We start from the raw sequence: 26,949 nt of genomic DNA on the forward strand, positions 1-26,949 counted from the left end.
TACTTTGTCGATCATTTTCGGTACTTCTCTGGACATTGAACGTGGTAGTACCCTTGCTGTCTATTGGAGGGTCAGAGACCTTTCGGATTTCATCAAATATATCTTAAATTGTGTTCCGAAGATGAAAGAAGGTCTTACGGGTTCGGAACAACATGAGGGTGAGTAATTAATGACAGAATTTTCATTTTTTGGGTAAACTAATTCTTTAAGTGTAAGTTTTCGCATATGTGTGGTGCTGTCATCGCAGGAGATGGCATTCTGACGTAACGTTCCAGTTGTGTTGCTCTCTATACAAGGTCTGAAAGCTATCGGATTTCATCAAAAATATCTTAATTTGTGTTCCGAAAATCAACAAACGTGTTACGGGTTTGGAACAACATGAATTTCATCATTTTTGAGTAAGCTAACCCTTTAATGTGAGTGAATCAACTATTCAATAATTTACATGGGTTAACAGGAAAGCTTAAAACGCAAGTTTAGCCATTTTAAAAGTTTTATATATTCTATAATTAATAATTATATATTCTATAAATAATTAAGTTAGCCACTGAAATAAGCTTCATGAAATAGGCCAAGGCAAATTTAATGAATAGGATAGTTTACTTAAAAAACTTTAAAATACTTCAAGTGTTAATGACAGCTAACTGTATTTTTTTTTAATATCATAATTTTCCATTAATTTTTAAAGGAAAACAGTGTTTTTTTTGTGTTACTTCAGCAACATTATTTAGACTTTTTCCACAGCATAGTGAGACAACAGTAGTTTAATATTAAAGTTAATACACATATTTTAGTGTTTACCGCATTTGTTAAACTCAAAAGTTACTGTAAGGAAAAATTAAAGAATTTAATATGGCTATGGCTAAATTTGCTTATTGTGTGGTAAGTTTATATATATATATATATATAGTTGTGCTCATAATTTTAACAAAATAGGAGGGATCAAGAAAACTTTTTTTGTTAGTACTGTCCTGAATAAACTGTTTCATAAAACACATTTATATATACTCCACAAGACAAAACAATACCTGAATTTATATAAATGACCCTGTTCAAAAGTTTACATACCCTTGAATCATAATACTGTGTGTTTCCTGGAAGATCCATGACCTTCTTCTTTTGTGATGATTGTTCATGATTTCTTTAGTTTGTCCTGAGCAGTTCATCTGCCTGCTGTTCTTGAAAAATCTTCAAGCTCCTGCACATTATTTGAACACTTTCTAAAAGTGACTGATTTTGAGATCCATCTTTTCACACTGAGAACAACTGAGGAGCTTGTAACTATTACAAAAGGTAAAAACATTCGCTGATGCTTAAGAAGGTAACACAATGCATTAAGAGCCAGGGGTTTAAACTTTTAAACAGGAATATGTGTACATTTTTCTTATTTTGTTTACAGATTTTTTTCTCCCTCATTTAGTATTGCACTTCAAAAGCTACATAAATATTTACATGTCTCACAGAAGACAAGTACAATTTACCCTGATCATCCAACTCAAAAAGTTTTCTCCCCCTGGCTCTTAATGCATTGTGTTGCTTTCCTGAGCATCAGTAAATGTTTTCATCTTTTGTAATAGTTATGTATGAGTCCCTCAGTTGTCCTCAGTGTGAGAAGATGGATCTCAAAATCATACATTTGGTTCAAATAGGGGTTCAAATATGCAGATGCTGCTGGAAAACCAAAGAATGTGTAGGAGCTGGAGGATTTTTCTGAAGGACAGAAGGCAGCTGAACTGCCCAGGACAAACAAAGGACTCGTGAACAACTATCACAAAACATAAAATCATCCAGGAAACAACACACAGTATTAAGATTCAAGGGTATGTAAACTTTTGAATGGGGTTATTTATATAAATTCAGTTATTATTTTGTCTTGTGGAGCATATATAAACATCTGTTACATGAAATAGCTTATTCAGGACAGTACTAAATAAAAAATAACATGCAATTTTCAAGATCCCCTCGTATTTTCACAAGATTCTGCAAGGGGTATGTAAACTTATGAGCACAACTGTAAATATATAGGTTGTATCATGTTGTAACCTATTCATGGAAAGTGGATTTTTTTTAATTTTTACATGAATTTACTAAAAAATACATGCATAAATAAATAAATAAAAAATCCACCATCATTAGAAAGTATTACACTGTAAAAAACAATTTGTTGAGTCAACTTAAAATAATTTGTAACCTGGCTGCCTTAATTTTAAGTTCAGTCAACTCAAAAAAAAAGTTTATTCAACTTGAAATGTTAAATTATACTAAGTGACAACTTAGATATTTGAGTTAAATCAACTTAACATTTTAAGGCAGCTGGGTTACTTACCATCTGTTAAGTTTAGCAAACACAAATATCTAAGTTGTTACTTAGTACAACTTAACATTTCAAGTTGAATAAACTTATTTTAGTTGACTGAACGTAAAATTTTAAGGCAGCAGGGTAACAAATTATTTTAAGCTGACTCAACAAAATGTGTTTTTTATTTTTTTACAGTGTACTGTCAACATCTATTAAAGTGAATATCCTAAATGTTTGCCAGCCTCATAAAAGCAATCATAAATTATAAGTGCTTTATCTAGAGCTTTAATTTCTAACTTCAATTACAGAAACAACTAGATGATGACTGTGTTTCTCTCAACTATAATAATAATATTTCTGATAAATACTTAAATGCTTTCATAATTCAGTGCAGTATTCTCTCTCTGTTTGTGCCTGTGCAACCAGCCAATGTTTGGTGGTTCATCGCTGGAAATGTAATAAAATCAGCATTACGTTTAAAGATATTATCCAGGGAACTCTGAGCTGAATGTTTTCAAGCAAGATTCCGAATGTATGACAAGATCACATTTATTTCTTGAACATCAAACGTAATTCAAACAGGCAACCTGGCCATTCATATGTCCACATGACTGTATGGAGAGGAAAATGGTCAATAACAGTAGCAGTTTCGAGACACAACCAAGCTATAAAATCATTGCCAAAGCAGCAAAGTCAGTGTTCTGTTCTACCTTTGACTCGGTGACGGGGCCTCGGGTGCAACGGGGCTTTACTCAGATCCATATCCACCAAGAAAACAACAGCCGGGCAGAGAAAGCTCCTTCTGGGATGTGAATAAACAAAGCTCTGAGAGAAAAGCAACGACTTGCTTGGTGCTTTTCAACATCCAAATGATTTGAAAAAATCCAGGGGCTCCTGCTCTTATAGCAGGGATTTAGAAAACAACCCACATGAGGCCCTATTAGCGGTATCATTAGCAAAACCGTACCAAGGATCAATGTTGCCTTAGCGTGATGATTTTAAAAGAGTCCAGGTAGATATGAAAGTTTTTCTGGGAGGAGAAAGATAGAAAAACATGTCTATTGTCATATGTGTTCACTTCAGTCCGTGTGAGCATCACCTTTTCAGATCTGCTGGCTCTTTGGTGAGGGCGGGGCAAATGGTGGCTGTGACTGTGGGCGGAGCCGTCGTAGTGGGCGGGGCGATGACTGCGGCTGCGCGTTCTTTAGCCAGTGTAGTCTGAAGCTCCGCCCTACGAGCCAGAGCGGCTTTCAAATGCTCGCGGATCTCCTCGATCTTGACCTGGAGCTCCTCCAGCTCGCTCTCTCTGGAGGGGCTCGAGGATCTCACTGAGGAGGAGGAGGAGGAGGGGGCGGGTCGCTGAACGGGGCCTCCGTTTTCACACACTCTCGCCAATAAACTCCCAGCTCCGGAGCTCAACGCTGAGGCGGAACCGGAGCTGGCCTGACTCCCCTCCGACATGACGCGCGGCAAGAGTCGGCGCGTGTTGAGGGTTTCCAGGTTGAAATGGACCCTCTTGTTGTCTTTGGGCTCCTGCACCGCTTTGGTGCTCTCGTTGTTCCATCTGGCGAAGGATCCGAGCGGAGCAGGTGGAGGTGGTGGATGCGGCTGGGCTTTCTGGATGTTGCAACTGGGAAGACAGAGCCAAGATAAGTGATTTTGTTAAAGGGATAGATGCAGATAAATCCTGTCATTGTTTATTTAAGGATATCCTTTTCTGTGTGCTCTTAAGTTTCAAACTGACAAAAAACACCATATGATCCATATGACTTGGGTGCTATATTCTTACTTTTCCTGAAGCTGAGTCACATCGACTACTTTTATGATACTTTAATTGTGCTTTTGGAGCTTCTCAGTTCCAGTTCCCATCTACTTTTATTATAGTGAAAAGAGCAGCCAAAATATTCATCAGCAATCACCATGTGAAGAGAAAGTCAGGGACATGTGGAAAAATTGTGGAAAGAAAATAAGCACATAAAATTACTAAAACTAAACAGTTAAAAACTGAAAATATAAAAATCAAAATATGAAAAAATTCTATAATAGAGCTACTCTAAAGAAACTCAACAGCACAACGTTGTTATGGTTTACTATTAAAAATGATTTTCATTAAATGAAATAAAGCTGAAATAAAATATTACATGAAATATTGAGAATATTGTCTTGGAAAATAAATAAGAATAAATATATGTCAGCTGAATTACAAAATTACTAAAAATGAAATAAAAATAAATGGGAGCTAAACAGAAATATAGAAAAAAAAATGTCAAAAGCACATACAGTTACAAAAACTAAACAACTGAAAATATAAACTGAAAATGAATTCAAAATATGAATAAATAATATAATAGAGCTACACTAAATAGTCCTTTATTACAAGATCCTCAGCTTGCTGTAATAACTTCAACAACACTAATTAAAATCATTTTCATTAACTGAAATGAAGCTTAAATAAAATATCAATATTACATGAAAATCAGTAGAAAAATAATTTTAAAATAAATATATTTTTAAAAAAATATGTCAGTTGAATTATAAAATTGCTAAAAATAAAATAAATATAAATGAAAGATAAACAAAAAAAAAAACTTAAAAATATAAACGTAGAAATATTGTAGAATATTGTCTTGGAAAATACTTAAAACAAATATGTGTCAGTTGAATTACAAAATTACTAAAAATGAAATAAAAATAAATGGAAGATAAACAGAAATATAGAAAACAAAAATAATAAAACATGAAAAAAATCACATAGAATTACTAAAACTTAAAATTAAACGAAAATAATTCAATATATTAATTCAATTATTGTCCATTATTAACAGAACTGCTGTAAAAACATCAACAGTTAACTACTAAAAAAAATAATTTTCAGTAACTGAAATAAAGCTGAAGTAAAATATAAATATTATCTGAAAACCTAAAATAAGATATATATATGAAAATAATTTAAATAAATGTGTCCGTTTAATTACAAAATTACTAAAAATGAAATAAAAATAAATGGAAGATAAACAAATAATAATATCAATGACAAAAGTACATAAAATTATTAAAACAAAATAAAATAAATGGAAGATAAACATAAATACAGAAAACAAAAAAATATATAAATGACGAAAGTACATAACTTTACTTGAGAGGCTTTACTTAATTTACTTACTTTACTTTAATTACTGAAACTTACAAGTAAAATAAAAACTGAAAACATGAAAATACAAATAATTCAAAATATTAATTAAATTGTTGTCCATCATTAAAAGATCCACTTGCTGTAAAAACATCATCAGCACAGTGTTATTGTAAACTATTAAAAATACATTTAATTAATAAAGTGAATATATAAATATTATTTATATTATATAAATAAACAGAAATAAAGCTGAAGTAAAATAAAATAGAAATATTAGATGAAAAATTAAAAAAGCAGAAATATTGCCTAAAAAATGAAAATAATTTAAATAAATTTGTCAGTTGAAATACATAATTATTACACAAAAAAAAAAAATAAATTGAAGCTAAACAAAAAATAATAAAAAAATAAAAGCACATAAAATTTCTAAAACTCAAAGTAGAATGAAAATTGAAAATACAAATATACAAATATTAATACAAAATATTATAATAATATTTTTGGATGAACTATAACTACTAAAAGAGATCCACTAAATTGTTCATTTTCAATTAAATTGGTAAAGGAATAATTTTCAATAACTGAAATAAAGCTAATTAAAATAAAATATAAATATTAGATGAAAACCTTAAAGTAGTAGTGTTGCCATGAAAATAAATTAAAACACGTTTCAGTTGAATTATAAAAATGAGTAAAACTGAAATAAAAATAAATTAATGCTAAATAGAAATATAAAAAATAAAAACTAATATAAAATCTTTATAAAACTAAAACTTAAAATTAAATTAAAATGAAAACAAAATTTTACAATACTAAAATATAAAGATAAAAAATAAAATATAGGTCTCCACGATCCACAGAAAATCACTAGTACATGAGTTTGATCAGGCTTTGAGCTGAACTCTGCAGGGCACTGATTTGAGAAACCCTGAAATACTATAACAGTATTTATTTTTGGGTGAAATATAACTATTAAAAGAGCTCCACGTTCATAACAAGATCCTCATCTTGCTATAATAACATCAGCAGCATTCAGAGTAAAAAACAATGAGACATATTTAAACCCAAGTGTATTCTTGACATTCAGAATGAAATAAGCTGCCATAAGCTGCTGTTAAAATGAATAATAGATTCATAAAACAAAGTCAAAACCTTTTCTCTGTGTTCGCCCGCTGTCGTTTCACATCCTCATAAGTCATGTTCAGAGCTCTGTGGATTTTCTGCAAAAAAAAAGAAAGAAAAAGAAAAGAAAAAAGGATTTATCTCAGCAAGGGATCAACATCACGCTTTTGATTTTAAAAATCAATATTCCAGAGATGGCAATTACTGACTCGGCTTGGCAGTAATCCCTCCACAAGCCCTCAGAGAAAGACCCGGAGAGATCAAGCACAGCTCATTTACACAGTCAAAGCTTCACCCCGTGAATTACACAGCCCTGCCATTCTTAATCTCACTTATCAGTGGAAGGAAGAAAGGAAACATTTTGATAGAATAATAAACTTGGCGACAGCTAAAATTATGCAGAAAAACCAGCACAGATAATAGGAAATATCATGAGCATTTCAAAGGAACAGTTCGTTCAACTATTAATATTTGGCCACCTACTCAGCCTCACATCGCTTCAGACATGTATGTTAGATTCAGTGTTATTATAGTATTATTTTATAACTAAAAAATATTTTGTAAATTATTTACATTTTTTATATATTATTTATATTTTTTTGAACTTCAACTTTGGTAGATTTTATTCGTTTTTTTTTCTTTCTTTTTTTTTTTGTTTTTTTTTTATATATTTTATATATTTTTAATATATTTATTTTTTATATATTATATATTTTCTAAGTACATCCGCTGGCTATTAAAAATTTAATAAAGACTAGGCTAAGTTCTGATTGTATGTATTAACTTATTACCTAAGATACCTCAGATTTAATAATTATTAAAACACGCAAGTTACAATAATTAAATAAGTAATTAAATAATAATTAAAATAAATAACACATTATTTCTTTTTTTATTTAGTATTTATTTTTATTTTACATGTTTAATGATTATACTTACTAATTACTTCAAATAAATATGTTTCAGTTGATTTACAAACTGACTAAAGATGAAATAAAAATAAATGAAAGTATAAATAGTAAGTATAAATAATAAAAATGACAAAATATTGATAAATACTATAATAGTATTTATTTTGGGGTGAACTGTAATAAACTAATAAAAATGACAGAAGCACATAAAATTACAATAACGTAAAATTAAAGTAAAAATAAAAACTGAAAATATGAAAATGAAAATAATTCCAAATATTAATAAATGCTATAATAATATTTAAAAACACATAAAATTACTATTACATAATATTTAAATAAAATAAAATAATATGAAAATAAAAATAATTTAAAATATGTATAAATACTATAATAGTATTTATTTTTGGATTAACTACAATAACCTAATAATAATGACAAAAGCACATAAAATTATTAAACTTAAAATTGAAATAAAATGAAAACTGAAAATAAAAATAATTCAAAATATTAATAAATAATAAATTCTACATTAGTGTTTATTTTTGGGTAATATATAATAAACTAATAAAAAAGACAAAAGTGCATAAAATTATTAAAACTTAAAAATTAAAGTAAAAATAAAAACTGAAAACATGAAAATGAAAATAATTCCAAATATTAATACATGCAATAATAATATTTATTTTTGGGTCAACTACAATAAACTAATAAAAATGTCAAAAGCACATAAAATTACTATAACGTAAAATTAAAATAAAATTAAAATAATATGAAAATGAAAATAATTTAAAATACGACTAAATAATATATAATAGCATTTTTGGGGTAAACTACAATAAACTAGTACAAAAGACAAAAGCACATAAAATTACTATAACTTAAAATTGAAATAAAATGAATACAAATATAAAAATAAAAAAATATAAAAATAAAAAATTCAAAATATTAATAAATAGTATTTATTTTGGGTGAACTACAATAAACTAATAAAATTACTATAACAAAATTAAAATAAAATGAAAACTAAAAATATGAAAATAAAAATAATTCAAAACATTAATAAATACTGTAATAGTATTTATTTTTGGTGAACTATAAGTAACTAATAAAAATGACAAAAGCTAAATTTTACAAAAATATCTTATTTTATTTTAGTGACCTTTTTTTTATTTACTTTTGTTTCTTTTTCCATTAACAATAATAACACTGTCAGGTTTTGTGGAACATAACAGGAGATATTTAGCTAAACTCCACACTTGACAAAAAGCATGTTTACATACAATAACAGAAGTCTAAATCTTACAGACGTGTTCACCATTTACTTTCATTATGAAAAAAAAGAGCAGCTTGGACATTCTACAAAACATCTCCTTTTGTGTTAAACAAGAGAAACAAAGTCAAACAGGTGAGTAAAGCATGGCAGAGTTTTTAGTTTTGTTTGAACCGTCCCTTTAAATCAGGCTCCCGGCTCACCTGACTGGTGTGAAGCCAGTATTTGAACTTCTGTCTGCGACGGATGTGTGGCAGAACCAGGCGATAGAAGGCGTGTTCTCCTGCCAGAGTGAGTAAGGCCCCGGTCACACCCACACACAGCAGCACGAACAACCCTGAGAAGTGTCGAATGCCCATCTGCAGCGTCTGGACAGAGACACAACCAATACAGAAGAAATGAGACATCGTAGCTTTAAGGACCAGCGCAGTGCAATGCAACACTTGCACACAGGAGGGCAGAATAATCCTGCTGACCGATATGACATTAGCCGGAGAGAAGCCCGTATCCTCCCCGCAGTGTCTTTGATGGAGAAGGATTCCTACCAACTTGAACTAATTGACATTAAAAATCATCTTATTAAAAGCGAAGCAGGAGCCACATCAATATTAGACGGGCAGAGCTAATCTGTATGTACCTCTAGAGCTAAACCACCGACTCTAAAACACACAAAAATCAATCAAATCAAAGAGCTCTACATAATAATGCTGTTTTTAATCATAAATGTAGGTTTTCAAAAGTGATTCACACTGCATTGTATAATAAAGATGACTGTAAAGAAAATGTTGAAATGTAAAGGTACAGTAAAGTGTGTAATTTAAAAAAAAAAATCCAGTTCCCTGTACTGTGTTGACTTATTTCTGGAGTTGGTAAAATGATCTGAACTTCTCATCACTAGTTCTACCTTTTTTTTTTTTTTTGGGTGAAAACTGGCTGCAGGCAACATTAGAGGCGGGACATTCTCATTCTACAGAATGCTTGATTGGATGAAATCCTGCAGTTCAGGATGAGTCATCAAAATGTTTGGTTAATTTTCCTGGAAAACAAAGACTGTAAATTTTAAATGTATACACTGGATAATAGATAATTTTAGCAGTAGAACTGGATATATACAGTGTTTTTGATGTTTTTGAAAGACGTCTCTTATAATTATTTGAACATATTTCAGATGTAATGCACTGCTGTGATGCAAATATATCCACGATACCAGAGATAAATAAATCATTTATTTAATAATAATTAATTAATTAGTAATTTATTAAAACAAACATAAATAATAATTCTTAAAACAAATATACAGATTTAACTAATATTACTTATGATTTTATTTATTAATATTTAATTAAAATAAGTTTCAGTTGAATTACAAAATTACTAAAAATGAAATAAATGGAAGCTAAACAGACATTAAAAACAAACAAAAAAAATATTAAAAATGACAGAAGCACATAAAACTAATACAACTTAAAATTAAAATGAAAACTGAAAATATGAAGATAACATTTATTTAAAAACAAATAAATATAATAACATTTATTTTTGGGTGAACTATAGTTAATAAAAATGACAAATGCACATAACACAATTAACAAAACTTAAAGAAAAAATAAAATGAAAATTAAAATATGTCAATAAAATTAATAATAAAAAAAAATTATATTTTTGGGTGAACTATATTAAATTAATTAAAATGACAAATGCACATAACAAAATTAAAATAAAATGAATACTGAAAAATTGACAATAAAATTATTTAAAAAAATAAATACAATAATAGTAAATATAAAATTAAAATAAAATAAAAACTAAATTATGCAAAATTAATTATAAAGTACATTATAAAGTATTATACAAAATAAAAAATAAAGACATTCTATAATAGTATTGTATTTATTTTGGGTGAACTATAATAAACTAATGAAAGTGACACAAGCACATTACAAAATTAATAAAACTTAAAATTAAAATAAAATGAAAAATAAAAATATGTCAATAAATATATATATATATATATATATATATATATATATATATATATTATTTTTTTATTTGTGGTAAAACTTTGGTTATACAAACGATAAACAATCCACCAAAAACCATGGTTCATTTCCATAAAGAAGTCTCCAGTGTCACATGATCCTTCAGAAATCATTTTAATATGCTGATTTGCTGCTCAAAAACATTTATTTTTTAAAAGCATTTATAAAAAGCTTAATTATTTTATGTAGAAACAGTGATAGACTTTTTAAAGTATTCTTGATGAATTCTTGATGCTCTTAAATAATTTCTCTAACTTTCTGTAGTAGCACAGTCAACCTTAACTGAACTAAATGTTTATTTACCTGAAAAGTGTAAACACTAAGACTCAAAACAGCCAGTTGTTTGAGCTATCTAAGCAGTTCTGCATAGCAACAGCAGCTCAGCCAATAAGCTGAGTCTGGGGCGGAGCTATACGTTTGTCAACCAATAGAAAATGGGGGAAACCTTTTGAAAACAGTCCCTAGTTTTGCATTTGTTCAGTGCAGATATTAAACACTTCACCTTTAATGACCTGAACACTCCTCACAGAGAATCTCTTACACCATACTGTTAACAAAAACAGCGACTCTAAAAATGAAAAAAAAAAAAGAAAGAAAAACACATGAATAAACATCTAACTCTTTCATCTGTGTGTTTAGACCGCAGGGCACAAGGCCTGCATCTTGGCAGAGAAACTTTTCGACTGCTGCACAGCTCTAGCAAACTCTTTTTCGGGTACCTCGTGTTCTCAAAAGCGATGAGAAAGCAGGTGAAGCCTGGTTCACTGTGTGTATTTTACTGATCCACGAGCGCGAATCCAATCCTGTAAATCTTTGTAAGGCCGCTGCGTACTGCCAGCAGCATTCTGGGAAATAACACATCCTATTAGCTCTGTCTCAGACATGTTCACTTGTCGGATCGATTCAAAAGCGAGTGTATCTCGCGTAGGTTTTATCCAGCTCACAATGCGTCGTCCTCGTGTTCTCGTCCTTCTGCGAGCCTCTGATGCCACAAGAGCGCCGCGATTTGAAATGGAAATGAGGAATAATCTTTTCTGCTCAGGCAATGGTAATTTTCCCCCCTGAAATTAAGAGATGGGGGAAAAAAACATGCCCTGCTGCAAGCTTAACGCGTTCGGGAGCACTGAGAAATCTGTGTTGTAGGAGGAAGGGATAGTCCGGCCTTTCTTCCTCTGGATGTCAGCCGTCAGCCGATCAGCACGCTCCAGAAGTGTCATTTACTCTGGAAATCTTCTGAGGATTGGAGCAGATCTAACGCACACCTCTGTCAGCACCGGAGATAATGACACGAGATAAGTTAGTGAAGGTACAGAGCCGAATCGACGTATGAGAACTGAAGCCCCTCTGCCGCTGATCACTAAAGCAAACATCACTTACTCATATCAGCCCGTCAGACTTAAAGGGGCTCTGTGGAAATGATAAACATTTGAGCTCTCTATTGGCGCTTTCATATGAAGAACGACAGGACGGTGTCAGCGGCGTGATCTCAGGAGCTTTGTTTGATTGGATAAAACGTCGAGTAATTAATTAAAGGAAATTGTAATTTGGTAATACATGACAGGCTGGAGATTTGGAGGTTTAATTGATTGGCACAAAGATTTTGTGTCGGAGATTTAGGAAAGGACCCCATGAAATTAGGGTGACCACCTCGACACCTGGTCAGGACTAGGGCTGAAACGATTAGTCGACATTATCGATAACGTCGGCAATAAAAAATGGTGGACATATACTTTTGTGGTCGAGTCATTTAAGCTCATATGTGACCCCTGGACCACAAAACCAAAAACAGTCTTAAAGGGGTCATCGGATGCTAAGTTCACTTTTACATGTTGTTTGGACATTAATGTGTGTTGGCAGTGTATGTACAAATCTACCCTTTGATGATAAAAATCCATGCAGTGGTTTTTAATTAATCTGTAAAAATAATATTCCCTTTTTCAAATCGAGCCATTCTCAGATGCCGTCACACCGACAGAGGCCGCTCCCACGATAGTTGATTGACATGAGCGTCTTACCTCAGATCAGCTGTAACAGTCCGTCCTGTTTGTTTCGATGCCAGAGCAGGGATGTAAGTTAGACAAGAATATCTCCGATTGAGCGATTGAGGTGTTGTGTTGCTGGATGTAATATGAAATGAAAGTAGTGGTCATCATTTACTCCTGACATCTGAGCCGCTGAAAGTGCAGTAGATTACGTTTGTTTGTGAAGGGAATGCACCTCCCGATCTACATATATCCGTCTATGTTCGCGCAAATCATTTTTGATCCAGCTTCACTTACAGCAGAAGTGAGTATAAGGTTTTTTTTTATGAATCTTTATGAATCTTTATGAATCGCCTTTCCTAATAAAGTGCTAGTTAGCAAGTTTAGCTGCTAAATGCGGCTAAAGTAAACAGGCTCGTCTTTCCACAGAGAGAAGAGAGGGGCGGGGCGATCAGAGCTCATTAACATTTAAAGCAGCCTCGACCAGAATGAGACGATTTTTGTAGAGTTGATTTTGGCAAGGTAAAAAGGGTGTGGTTTTACACTACCATTGAGAAGTTTTAACCAAAGTATATTAGAGACTTTTCATTCAATTACCCTAAAGAATCATGTCAACTTGTGGAAAATGGGCATCCGATGACCCCTTTAAGTAGCACAGGTATATTTGAAGCAATAGCCAAAAATACACTGTATGGGTCAAAATGATAGATTTTTCTTTTATGCCAAAAATCAATAGGATATTAAGTAAAGATCATGTTCCGTGAAGATAATTTTGACATTTCCTACCGTAAATATATCAAAGCATAATATTTGATTAGTAATGAGCAATATCACACTCGTAGACTTGAGATATAGCTGTATATCGGCTGTAATTCAGACGTAGGTAATTGTTTATACAACAGTTTGACGGCACGAGTATGTAAATAAACAAAATAACAACGGAGTGTCTTTAAAGGAGAAGTCCACTTCCAGAACAACAGTTTACAGATAATGTACTCACCCCCTTGTCATCCAAGATGTTCATGTCTTTCTTTCTTCAGTCGTAAAAAAATTATGTTTTTTTGAGAAAAACATTTCAGGATTTTTCTCATTATAATGGACTGATATGGTACCCCAAGTTTGAACTTTTAAAATGCAGTTTAAATGCAGCTTCAAACGATCCAAGCCAAGGAAGAAGGGTCTTATCTAGCGAAACGTTTGGTTATTTTCATAAAAATAATACAATTTATATACTTTTTAATGTCAGACGCTTATCTTGTCGTACTCTCCCTGAACTCTGTGTATTCTAGCTCAAGACAGTTAGGGTATGTCGAAAAACTCTCGTATTTCCTTGAATGGCTGCTGAAGACTTTGAATGCAACACAGCTTGTTTGTAATACTTTTATAGCACTTTGGTCAGTTTTTGCAATAAATACCTTTAAAAGTGGGTAGGTTTAGGGTAGGAGTGGGGTTGCTACAAAATATCTATGAAGGTATAAATGATATGAAATGATTTGTATTTTTAAAAATGCATGCAAACCATTAAATGCATTTTGATCTGACGCATGAGGCATACAACTAAAAGCAATGGAGTATCCTGCACATCGAAAAGTGGTACACTGAGCGTTATAAAAGTGACGCCAGATGGGTTCTGACCAAGCGTCAATACAGTATGTGATGAGTTAGGAGTGAGAATGTGTTATCATATTGCTCTGTTGCAAATTTGATTTCGCTGGGGACAATGTAGGACATGTGTGAAAGAGATAAATTTACTACTATTGTATTACGATTGATTTACATTAATTGTAAAGCTTTATTAAATTGTTTTGTATCACCAATAAGCTTTGTGACTGGCACTCTGTTTGGTTAGGTAATTTCCAGGCTCCAGGATCTTTTCAATCTACTAAATATAATGAACTACGTAACAGGCCAGTAGGTAAAAATTACATTCTATACTAAAATAAATTTCCTAGTAGCAACCAGTTTATTTTCCTTCGTCAGACTATGCAAACGTTAAAGTGCCCCTATTGTGCCATTTCGAATATTGCCTTTCATGCAGTGATCAACTGGTTCCTTTATCCCATCAGCTTCAAGTGTCTAAGTCAACTGGGCTAGATGATATTGCAGCTAGATTTTAAAGAGATGCTGCAGATATTATAGCTCCAACATTTATTGTTACATTTATTGTCAATCTTTCTCTAAAAAGCGTATAGTCCCATCTGACATGAAGTTAGCCAAAATCATTTCATTATTCAAATAAGTAAATTGATAAAAATTAGCATCCAATCTCCGTTCTTAAAGGGGTCATCGGATGTCCATTTTCCACAAGTTGATATGATTTTTTAGAGTCTTAATGAAAAGTCTATAATATGCTTTGGTTAAAAATTCTCAATGGTTGTGTAAAACAACACCCTTTTTACCCTGCCAAAATCAGCTCTGCAAAAATCATCTCATTCTGGTTGAGGGTGCTTTAAATGTTAATGAGCTCTGATCGCCCCGCCCCTCTCTTTTCGTTGTGGAAAGACGAGCCTGTTTACTTTAGCCGCATTTAGCCGCATTTAGCAGCTACACTTGCTAACTAGCACTTTATTAGGAAAGGCGATCGCAAAGATTCATAAAAAATACTTATAATTACTTCTGCTGTAAGTGAAGCTGGATCATGAATGATTCGTGTGAAAATAGATGGATATATGTAGATCGGGAGGCGCATTCTCTTCACAAACAAATGTAATCTACTGCATCTTCAGGGCTCAGATGTCAGGAGTAAATGATGACCACTGTGTTCATTATTACATCCAGCAACACAACACCTCAATCGCTCAATCGGAGATATTTTTGTCTAACTTACATCCCTGCTCCGGCATCAAAACAAAAAAGGGCAGACTGTTACAGCTGATCTGAGGTAAAACGCTCATGTCAATTAACTATCATGGAAGCGGCCTCTGCGGGTGTGACGCAACAATGACAGGCATCTGAGAATGGCTCGATTTGAAAAAGGGGATATTATTTTTACAGATTAATTAAAAACCACTGCATGGATTTTTATCATCAAAGGGTAGATTTGTACATACACTGCCAACACACATTAATGTTCAAATAACATGTAACAGTGAACTTAGCATCTGATGACCCCTTTAATGAAGCCTAAAAAGATGTTTAAATATTGCCTTTCGTGCAATGTATAATGTAGCTCTATGTGAATGCAAACGATCTACAAAGTTGTAAAGCCGAAAGTGCATGATGAATAAAGTTCTTGTCTCCCAAAAGAAAGAATCGACTCCAAACAGTGTAAACGAGTCTTCACAGAGAAACACATTCGCATAAGGCGTTGCATAAGGCCTATGCGCTATGTTGGCCAGCCGTGAACAACTTGACCTGTCCTCAAATATCACTTTACTGACGTCTGTTTCTCTAATCTTGGGGAATGCAACGTGGGATTCACAAAACGCTTGCTTTTGAAGGTTGGCTCAGTACCTAGTTTATTTGGACCAGCTGGTTCCATTGACTCACAGCCTGTATGTATGTATGATAAATGATAGATGTTTATATTTTCCGTTAAGCGTTCAGAATACATGACTATGGCCGTTTCTCAGTATGCGTTCTTATGCGATCTTGCATCCTTGTGTTCTTGCTCCACGTCATCATTAACCAAGTAACCAAAATTCAATTCCAATATTTAAGAACGCAAGTACAGAGGACACATGACAAATTTTTTTTGTGGTGTTATTGTGCATTGCATGCTGCTTTCTCGCTCCTTATAACCTGCTGGGCGTGTCAATTGAGCAGCAAGAGCACAGCGCATCTCAATTCTCACAAAGACACGTCCTGTGTTCTCGCGTCCTTCCGAGTTCTTTCAAGGAAGCCTGGCAAGACCGGTCTCCACGAGAACACAAGTCTGTTCTTTGCATTCTTGGAATTAAGAAACAGCCAATGACAATGGGTGTATCGTTTCTGACATGTGCGGTAGACAGATCACAACAGACTAGGCTATCTGACCAATCAGAGCAGAGTAGGCTCACAGAAAGGAGGGAGTTTTTTTTGACCTTGCATGGATGTGTTGCAGGAGTCTCCCAAAACAATATTAGGAATATTAGGCATCTGGCAGGTTTGTTTAGGATGTTCTCATCAAGTGTCTCTAGATGAAGTCCTGGCTGGTGTAGCAACTTTTGATGAGGTCTACACTGGTTCATTCGCTCCATCCAGGTTCAAGTGTCAAGTCAACTGGGCTGGATGATATTCCAGCTAGATTTTAAAGAGATGCTGCAGATATTATAGTGCAACTATTACATTTAATGTTAATCTTCCATTGGAAGAGGGTATAGTCCCATCTGACATGAAGTTAGCAAAAATCATTCCATTATTTAAATAAGTCAGTTGATACGATCCTGAAAAATTACCATCAATCCATTCTTAATAAGGCTTCAAAAATGTTACAAAATAAATGTGTATAAACAGATGTATGAGTATGTATGCAAGAGTACTTTAATTTATGATTTCCAATCAGATTTCTGGAGATCTCTTTCAACTGCTACTTTTTTACTTTAACAGATTTTAGAAAGAAGCAGATTGATTAAGGTAAAATGTGCGGTATGGTACTTTTGGATCTCCAAAAAGCCTTTGACTAGTAAATCGTTCAATACTCCTAAATAAATTAAGTGTTATGGGTTTTTCAAGTAAAGTGATAGCCTGGTTGAACTCGTGTTTAACTGGGAGGGTAGAAATTGATGGGGTTCTTTCTGAGGAAAGTGTTTTAGGCCATCTTTTGTTTCTGTCATACATTAATGACATGCAAGCAGTTTGCGATTGTAATTTGTTTTTATATGCTGATGATTCTGCTTTATGGATGTTGGTAGGATACAAGTGTATTTTCTAGTAAGATTTTAAACTTATTTTTTAGACCATATTACTTTTAAAAAGTGTTCAAAAATAGATAAAAATGCAATTCAGTGCACCTCTGCAATCTGTTTTACATTTCTGCTTCATTCAGACGAACTTATGAAATATTTAATTTACATTTACTTATTTATTTGATAAGTATTCCTATAATAAGTGGGATAATGTTGAGTTATAAAATAAACATTTTCCTTCATAGATTATGCATTATTTATTTTCTGTATCATTTAATGATCTCTTATTTCCCAATGATATAAGTTTGATAATGCAGTTGTAAAATAAAATGTTTAAAAAATTATAAATTATGCATTATTTTTTTAATGTATCACTTAATAATCTTCACTTCCCAACAGTGCAAGTGAGATAAAGTACAGTTAATATATATATATATATATACACACACAGATACATTAAACCTTATTTATTCACTGTATCACTTAATAATCTTCATTTCCCAACACTAAAACATTTAGGTGAAATCTAAATGTAACATACAACCACAAAAATCTAATTAACACAAGTGTACGCCATTGTCATTTACATGGCATGGATAACACCATCAAACGGCTCAAATTTATGAGATCGAAAAGTGACACCGCCAACCATGAATTTATTACATGCTTCTAATCCGGTAAAAAGGATTGAACTGATATAGGAATTATGCAAATAAATATTTAATTTGTTAATATTAAAACCAAATGATCCAGTTCTGTTTTGGGTCACCTCTGAAGATTTCTTGCACTCTACACCATTGTTCATTTTTCTTTACACTTTCAATTCAAATCCTGCTCACCTCTGTAACAGCAAAGACTCTCTTTCCGCACGGCACCACCTTGTACCACTTGTCATGCAGCATGTCCATGTAGCCGTCTGACTTGTAACGGCTGATGAATTCAGATATGTTGGAGGTGAGCGGTGAGTTCTGGGGTAGTCCGATCCCGTAACCTGAGGGGAGGAAAAACCACTCAGTCAGTCCAAGTCATCAAAACATCACCAGAACAAACAGAACGTGCTACAAAGCTTCATTAAACTGTCTGTCTCTGAATCACTAATAGAGTTTCTAACAATTTCTTTAGGAAACAATCATTACGTGCCCACTGAGCTGAAATAATGGAGGGACGAGGGAAACGAATACATGACAAACAGCAAATGTTCGCAAATTTTGTGTTTTGACAAGCTGCGTCAATAAATGGCAACTGAATCATGTTAATCTTACTGGAGTTAGTGCAACACGCTCTGGAGTCTGGAAGGTATTATTTTTCCACCATCTCATTTTCATCACTTCTTTAAAATCTCAAACAAAACATGCAAAATAGATTTTACAAATAAAAGGACATTTAGGAAAACTATGAATCAAATCACAGTTCTTAAAGGGCCAGTTCACCCCAAAATTAAAATTACCCCATTATTTACTCATTATTTACTTTAAGGTCCAATAAAGTGCATCCATCCATCGTAAAAGTGCTCCACACAGCTCCAGGGGGTTTATAATGTTACTTCTCACTGGAGCTTACGCTACGCATACGTCCTACGTCATCCGCTGGAACGCCATTCTCTCGTGAACGCATGTATGAAAGTTAGCTAGAGATTACGGTTTAGAAAGTTTTAAATATAGATATTTTTCTTACACAAACGCATTGATTCGATTCAGAAGGCCCCTATTAACCCCCCAGAACCACACTGAGTACTTTTTATAATGGATGGATGCACTTTATTGGACTACTGAATCTCAACACCCATTCACTGCTATTATAAGGCTTAGAAGAGTCAGGACATTTTTGTAATATAACTCCAATTGTATTCATCTGAAAGAAGAAGGTCATATACACCTAGGATAGCTTGAGGGTGAGTAAATCATGAGGTAATTTCCATTTTTGGGTGAACTATTCCTTTAAACTGTCAGAAAATGGATATTTGACTTCATAAATGTGGATAAAAATGGACGTAGATGTAAATGACTGCATATGTAATGTAATGACAAAAGGAGTGTATCACTCGGGACCGTCCTGTAGGTGAGTTATGATGTGGGCAGGGTTTTAAAAGTCCTATCTTTCATATATCATTTCATAGACCTGTGTTCCTAGACAAGCATGAGTTTCACTCAATTAGCACACAAGTGAAAGACGAATTGACACAGGAAATTGGACGACAGGCATACGATAATTAACACGGTCAGGAGTCCTGCACAAGCCCAGAGGAGTCTGATTACGCTGAACCTCAATTACTGTTTTAGCCCAGATAGCCAACGAAGGGTCAGGCCTGGAAATGGAGAAATTATAGCTAGGACAAAATATAGGGAAAAATCAACTAGGCGTAAATATAGCCTAATACTTGGTCCAATTCGTGGGCTGTTTTCCCTCCAGCTCTCTGCAGTAAATCTGTCACTCAGCAGCCCCCACTGGCCCCTTAGTGGCTGACAGATCACAGATATTCAAATGCTGACATCTACGCATTTCATCACTGCCAAACTGTAACATACACACACACAAACACTAATACCACTGTAGCTCTGCATTTCAGCGTTAAATGTAGACTTATATATTAAAGAGATAGTTCACCCAAAAATGAAAATTTTATCATTAATTATCACCCTCACTTCGTTCCAAACCCGTAAGACCTTCGTTCATCTTCAGAACACAAATTAAGGTACTTTTGATGAAATCTAAGAGCTTTCTGACCTTGCATAGACAGCAATGCTACTGACACGTTCAAGGCCCAGAAAGGTAGTGAGGACATTGAAAAAATAGTTTACTTAACTTACTTTACTTAAAACACGGTAATAGTAATTATAGTAATAATAACAAATATAGCTGCAAGCATTAATTACGGGCAATTACAGGTCAAGCACTAGGCAAGCAAGGCAGCGAGCAATAATTAAAGCAATTTTAAGATTTTAGTTAAAACGGTTGTAAAATCATATAAACAACCACTAGCAATATGATTTAATGGGTTATCACTTTTGGACAATAGGTGGCGCTGTTATCAAATCGATGTGGTGTGTCCAGTGTGAGGTGACAATGACATACACAAAGTTTTGGTCAATATGTTTTGCAGAGATAAAGCGTCAGTCATTTTGGCATCATGTCTCAAATTTGTTGCATTGCTATACAAAAACGGTTTCATCATTTGACACAAAATCCATAACTTTGCGTCAGCACAGTCTGAAGATGACCTGACTTGATTTTGGTGAAAATCATGGATGAGTTCGAAAAAGTAGGTTTTCAACATAAATTAAAGTGGTGGACAGGAAGTTTGGCTAACTATGGTAAAATTGTTATCTGTGTTCTCTGCATTAACCAAGGAATATTTTGAGACCAGTTTCATTACAAAAGGCTAATGCAAACAAAAATTATTAGCATTTCTGGAAATTTCATTATTAATAGTTAATGAATAACATATTACTTTTGACCAGTAGGTTACCAAATTGATGTGGTGTGGTCAGTGAGGTGACAATGGCACGTACAAAGTTTGGTGTAAATATGTCAAAGCTTTGCAGAGATACAGCCTCAGATGCAGTTTGGCATCTTTTTGGCAAATTTGTTGATGTGTTAAATGAAAACCGTTTTGTATATCAACACAAAATCCATAACTTTTTGCTAGCATGGTCTGAAGATGATCTGAGTCAAATTTGGTGAAAATCGGAGCAACAGTCTAGGAGGAGATCAAAAAAGTATGTTTTTCAAAATTAATCACAATGGTGGATAGGAAATTCTGCCAATTTAATCAAATGTTATCAGCATTTTTTGAATTACTTTATAACTTTTGGCCACAAGGTGGCACTGCCCCCAAACTTTTTTAGTACTGTCAGGGCATGGTGCCGAAGACACATACCGAGTTTTGTAACAATATGCCAATGCATTCGTAAAACATAGCATTTTACAATAAAATTCAAAATGGCCAACACCAAAAATGTCTGACATGGGAAAACTGGGTATGGTTCAACTTGAATCTATGCTCCTTCGAATCTAAAGAGACCAGTTTTGTGATATTTGGCCAAACCTTTCAGAAGTTCTAAGCATAATTTTGGTGAAAACCATCTAGGACAAGTTCGAAAAAGTAGGTTTTACAAACTATTAAAAATCGCAAAAAAAAAAAAAAAAAAAAAAAAAGAAACCTAAATCTTATGATTTTTTAAAATTCTGGTGATGATTTGACTCGGCATGAGCCAAGGAATCAGAGAAAACAAGAATTTTCCTTCTAGACCTTACGGTTCAAAAAGTTATTAGCATAAACATGAGTGAAACTTTGAACAAGTGGTGGTGGTAGAGGGTTTGAGTTAGAGACTCCAATCTTGCTATGGTTAATGTTATGACTGACCTCTATCTGTGTGCCAAATTTCACAACTTTCCCGTAAGCGGTTATATGGGCTGCCATAGACTCGAGTGGAAGATGAAATGGAAGAAGAATAATAAAAAGAACGCCAACGAATACAATAGGTGCCTTCGCACCTTTGGTGCTTGGCCCCTTTTAATATAGTACATAAAAGAAGTATTAACTCATGCAGTGGTGATTATGACAAATTTATCTTTATACTTTTTTTCCCTTAAAACTAGACAAAAATACAGATTAAGAAAATGATTTTGTGCAGCGTATCTGAGATATAATGTTTAAATATCTCCAGTGCCTCTCTGCAGTCATAAATGCTGAGCAATTTCGTGAGTGTGACAAATAATTTTGCACCATTTAAGGGCAGAACTGAAGGGCAAGACCTGTCTGTTAAATTACAGCTGATGCATGAGAGCATGCTTATTAATCCATTAAAAAAAACATGCATAACATCATCCAGCACGGACACAGAGGTATAATACGTGCTGAGGGAGAAAGAACAGACATGAGACATGTGACAACAGGCATATGATAATTAACACGACACGAGCGGGGCATGAGCTCAATTACCCTGGGCGCCCAGCTCGGGTTTTGCCTGGGAAATGAAAATATCACAGACTGGACCACAATTACTTTACCGAGTGCTCTCTTTTTCCTCCAGCGCACCTTTCAGTGCCGCCTTCAGGAAAGATCTGTGCTTCCTGTAGGCAGCTCAGGAAAACAGCCCAGGTTTGCATTTAAATTGGCTTCCCCACTAAAATGCATGACAGCAGGAGAGATCTCTGCCAAGTTGACTTCTTACTTTTTCTCCCCTTGTCAGTTATGGATTTGTTAATACATTCCAAAAAAAATGCAGATGTGAAGTTTGAATACTTCCACCCAATTTGTCTCTCATTTCTTCTCTTTATTCCCTTCAAGCACAGTTTCTACCTCCTGATTTCTAATGACAGTCATTTTGGTCAGTGAATAACATAACACAGCAGTTTTCTCTGCATCCAGAGAGAAAACATACACTATTCTGAAGCTACTTTTGCAATTTCCACTGTTCCAGTAAGTATTTGTTTAATGCTAAATGGTTTAGTGTAATTATCGAATCACAAAGAATGCTTTATAATTACATAAATATGTAATCTGATGCGCTGCATGTTTCAGACTGAAGCGCTGTGATCTTTTCATGGTTCACAGTAAATGCTGCTCCATATGAACTGCTGTGAGTCACTTATAATGTGAATTTAATAATGCAACAAGCTCATAATACTGTAATGAGAATGCATTATGAATTTGTTGTCAAAAAAAGAGAAGCAAAAGAAGCAAAGAAAAAAATATTAGTATTGTAATTGTAGTGTTATAAAGTGGCCAAGTACAACAGAAGTAAAATGAAGAGCTAATGAGCTGTATTTAATTACTCAGTAAAGACCAGTGTTGACCAGCGCTGTTCCTGGAGAGCTACCTTCCTGCAAACTTCAGTTTCAACCCTGTTTCAACACACCTGTCTGTCATTAAGTAGCCCTTAACACCTTCATTATCTGCTTCAGGTGTGTTTGATTAGGGTTGAAGCTGAAGAATTTTACTTCCAAACTCAAAGTGGCCGATGTCCAAAAAAGGCCGCCATACAATTGGAAATCGCTCAATTTAGTATGCCATTCTGAATCTTACAAGACTAATCTCATGATTTTTGGCCAAACTGGTCAGAAGTTGAAAGCAGAAATGTCAATTTTTAATATCTTTCAACCAGTAGGTGGTGCTGTTCCAAAACTATGTAATCCAGGTCATGCTTGGTATAACATGTACCAAGTCTGGTCTGAATCTGCTAAAGTGTTACAAAGACCTCATTAGCAGAAATATGACTGCAAATTTGGCCTATTGGTGGCGCTATAGAGTTTGAGTTAGAGACTCCAAATTTGCTATGGTTAATATTGAGACTGTCCACTATCTGTGTGCCAAATTTCACAACTTTCCTGCAAGTGGTTCTATGGCTGCCATAGACCCCCAGAGTGGAAGAAGGAGGGGCAGAAGAGTAAGAAGAAGAAGAAGAAAAAAAAAAAAAACAATGAATACAGTAGGTGTATTCATTGGTTGCAACCTGTATGTTTGGTCATGTGATTTCAACATGGCAACTGCCATGTCCGTACAATGACAGTCAGTGGGGTCCAAAACAACGTTTAGAAAGAAAGTCATACAGGTTTGGAATGACATGAGGGTGAGTAATCAATGACAATATTTTCAAATTTGGTTGAACTATCAGCTTAAAGGAGAACTCCACTTCCAAAACAACAATTTACAAAAAATGTACTCGTTGTCATCCAAGATGTTCATGTCTTTCTGTCTTCAGTTGTAAAGAAATTATGGTTTTTAAGGAAAACATTTCAGCATTTTTCTTCATATAATGGACTTCAGTTGTGCCCCCGATTTTGAACTTCCAAAATGTAGTTTAAATGCAGCTTCAAAGGACTCTAAATGATCCCACCCGAGGAAGAAGGGTCTTATCTAGCAAAACAATCGGTCATTTTCTTCGGGTAAAAAAACAAAAAGTGTATACTTTTTAAGCACAAAAGCTCGCGTAGCACATGCTCTCGGATTCACGTCCACAGGTCGTTCTTGAACGATTCATTCATTTTGAACGAATCTTTAATGTGACTCGTGAAGAACGAGTCGTCTCTGAGACTGATTTGTTCAGTCACGCATTCACAACATCCTATTAGGTTCTGTACTGCAATTAGTTCACCTGTTTCGAGTCTTCAGGTTTTTCGAGTCGTTCATTCAATTTATGGGGCTGTCACGTGATGCTGATTTTGCTCAAATGAACGAAATGACTCGAAAAAAGATTCGTTCATTTTGCTGAACGAGACTCAAAGGTCCAAGTCGGTAAAATGATCCGAACTTTCCATCACTACTACGAATCACGTCTAAGTTCATCATCTGTGTACTCTGGCTAAAAAAGGTAAAGTATGGCGAAAAACTCCATTTTATTTTCTCCTACAACTTCAAAATCGTCCAACACGTTGTACCTTTTTGTTTGTAAACAGCGTTTGACTTACTTGCACTTTCTTAGTCTTTGCGCGTTCGCTTTGTAAACACTGGGTCTGTAGTTCCGCGTGACCTTTCGACGTGATTCAATAGTACGTAGCCTCATGAACGTGCATGGCAGAACCTGTGCTACACAAGCTTTTGTGCTTAAAAAGTATACACATTTTTATTTTCGGAAAAAAATGACTGATCGTTTCGCTAGATAAGACCCTTCTTCCTCGGCTGGGATCATTTAGAGCCCTTTGACACTGCATTTAAACTACATTTGGAAGTTCAAAATTGGGGCACCAATCAAGTCCATTATATGAAGAAAAATGCTGAAATGTTTCCCTTAAAAACCATAATTTCTTTACGACTGAAGACAGAAAGACATGAACATCTTGGATGACAAGGGGGTGAGTAAATTATTTGTGAATTGTTGTTCTGGAAGTGGACTTCTCCTTTAATTTTAAACAGACCTATAAATCACATAATCTGTCCAGGTAAATAGTTCAAACTCAATTTGTACATTCTGCTTACCTTCAATAGCAAAGGGTTTACCAACGGTCAGCAGCTTGCAGTCGGCATCAATGGACACCTCGTAGTCCAGCAGTGCTTTGTCCATGATAAAAGCATCAAGTTGAGGCGGATCTGTCCTTCACAACATAAAAAGAGGGGGGCTACAAAACTACACACACAGGCGTGCACACGCACTTTCATTAAACATGCACAGTATGATTTTTCAGTATGAAGTCAGATTGTGCATCTCATTCTGGTGCAAATGGAACACAGATATCATTTGTCTGAGCTAAATGTTCATAAACTGCAGCAGCGGCCATAAATCAGCAGCAACGGGAACTAGATGCAAGCTGAATAGAGCCCAAAAAGGACTTTTAATGGATAGTGACACCTTAAGGGCAGCGGCCCACCCTTACTTAATATAACGATAATAAAAGATGTCATTTATCAAAAGTTCAGCCAGCAGCAAATTCCAAGTTAAACAAATTCAGCAGCACAACTTGTGGTTGATAAGAGCAGTTTCTTTTTCACATATGTTTGTCAGTACATATCAAAATGATTATTGCCAAACGAAAACTGTTAACATTTCACCACCAGTAGTTTCTTTTGAAATCTCGAGTACAAACACAACCGCATATAAACGGCATCAAAAGGCAAAAGCAGACAGACTGTGGAATAAATTTAAAAAAGCCAAATGTTTCAGAAATGAATTGCTTTGCTGCTTTCTTGCGATACATATGGTCACTGATACCTCTGATCCTCTTCTCAAAATTAAAAAAAGGATTAAAGTGTTTTCAGCCAATTCAAATACTTCATGGATCTTTGACTCTTTTGAAGACGTTTGTCTCTTTTAAGTTCTCTTCCAATTACATTCTGAATGATACATCCAAAAAATTAAATGAAGCAACTTCTATGCCATGATTTCAAGCTTAATTCTGCCATCTGTCATACAGACTCAAAACTTTACTAAGGAATTATTGAGGGAAGTGAGACGCGGCGACTCTCGAAATGTTAATATTTTCTGCAGTTCCTTCTAAATTCATCTCTGGTGTGAGTGCAAACTAGGCTAGAAGTCTAAGTCCTGCCAAAAAAAAAAAAAAAGGAAAGAAATCAAGTTTTGTGGTTTACTTTCATTGAAAAGAAACTTGTTAATTAGGCTTTAGATAAAAATCACATAGGAATTTTTAATTCTCCTCCTCGTTTTTTTTTTTTTTTTTTTTTGTATCCCAGCTCTCCTCTCTTGATATAGCCCAAAAATAAATCAATATTTAAATAAATAAACAAACAAAAACACACTCTTCACAACGTGGTATCTGTGTGACAGGCTGTGGCACCGCAGCTGGCAGGAAACAACAAACTGCTCGCCTGGCGGGCAGCAGTGAGAAGAATCTCAGAACTTCGACTCAAATACGCTGAGAGAAAAAAAATGCTTCGGGCAAACGCCTCAAGAGCGTTATTCAAAAATTG

The 26,949-nt window shown here is 34.1% G+C and overlaps 1 protein-coding gene across 1 annotated transcript in view; it reads right to left on the bottom strand.

Annotated features, from left to right (window-relative positions):
* Positions 1–3,394: 3,394 nt before the first annotated feature.
* Positions 3,395–26,949, bottom strand: part of grin3bb (glutamate receptor, ionotropic, N-methyl-D-aspartate 3Bb) — a 97,864-nt gene continuing 74,309 nt past the window's right edge. The window contains exons 5-9 of the mRNA XM_051123403.1: positions 25,504–25,619; positions 18,425–18,576; positions 8,942–9,106; positions 6,585–6,652; positions 3,395–3,929 (exon numbers count right to left, since the gene is read on the bottom strand). Coding sequence (XP_050979360.1) covers positions 3,395–3,929; positions 6,585–6,652; positions 8,942–9,106; positions 18,425–18,576; positions 25,504–25,619 — 1,036 coding nt within the window. The remainder of the gene's footprint in view (positions 3,930–6,584; positions 6,653–8,941; positions 9,107–18,424; positions 18,577–25,503; positions 25,620–26,949) is intronic.

This window comes from Labeo rohita, chromosome 11 (assembly GCF_022985175.1).
Source record: "Labeo rohita strain BAU-BD-2019 chromosome 11, IGBB_LRoh.1.0, whole genome shotgun sequence".
Taxonomy (NCBI): Eukaryota; Metazoa; Chordata; class Actinopteri; order Cypriniformes; family Cyprinidae; genus Labeo; species Labeo rohita.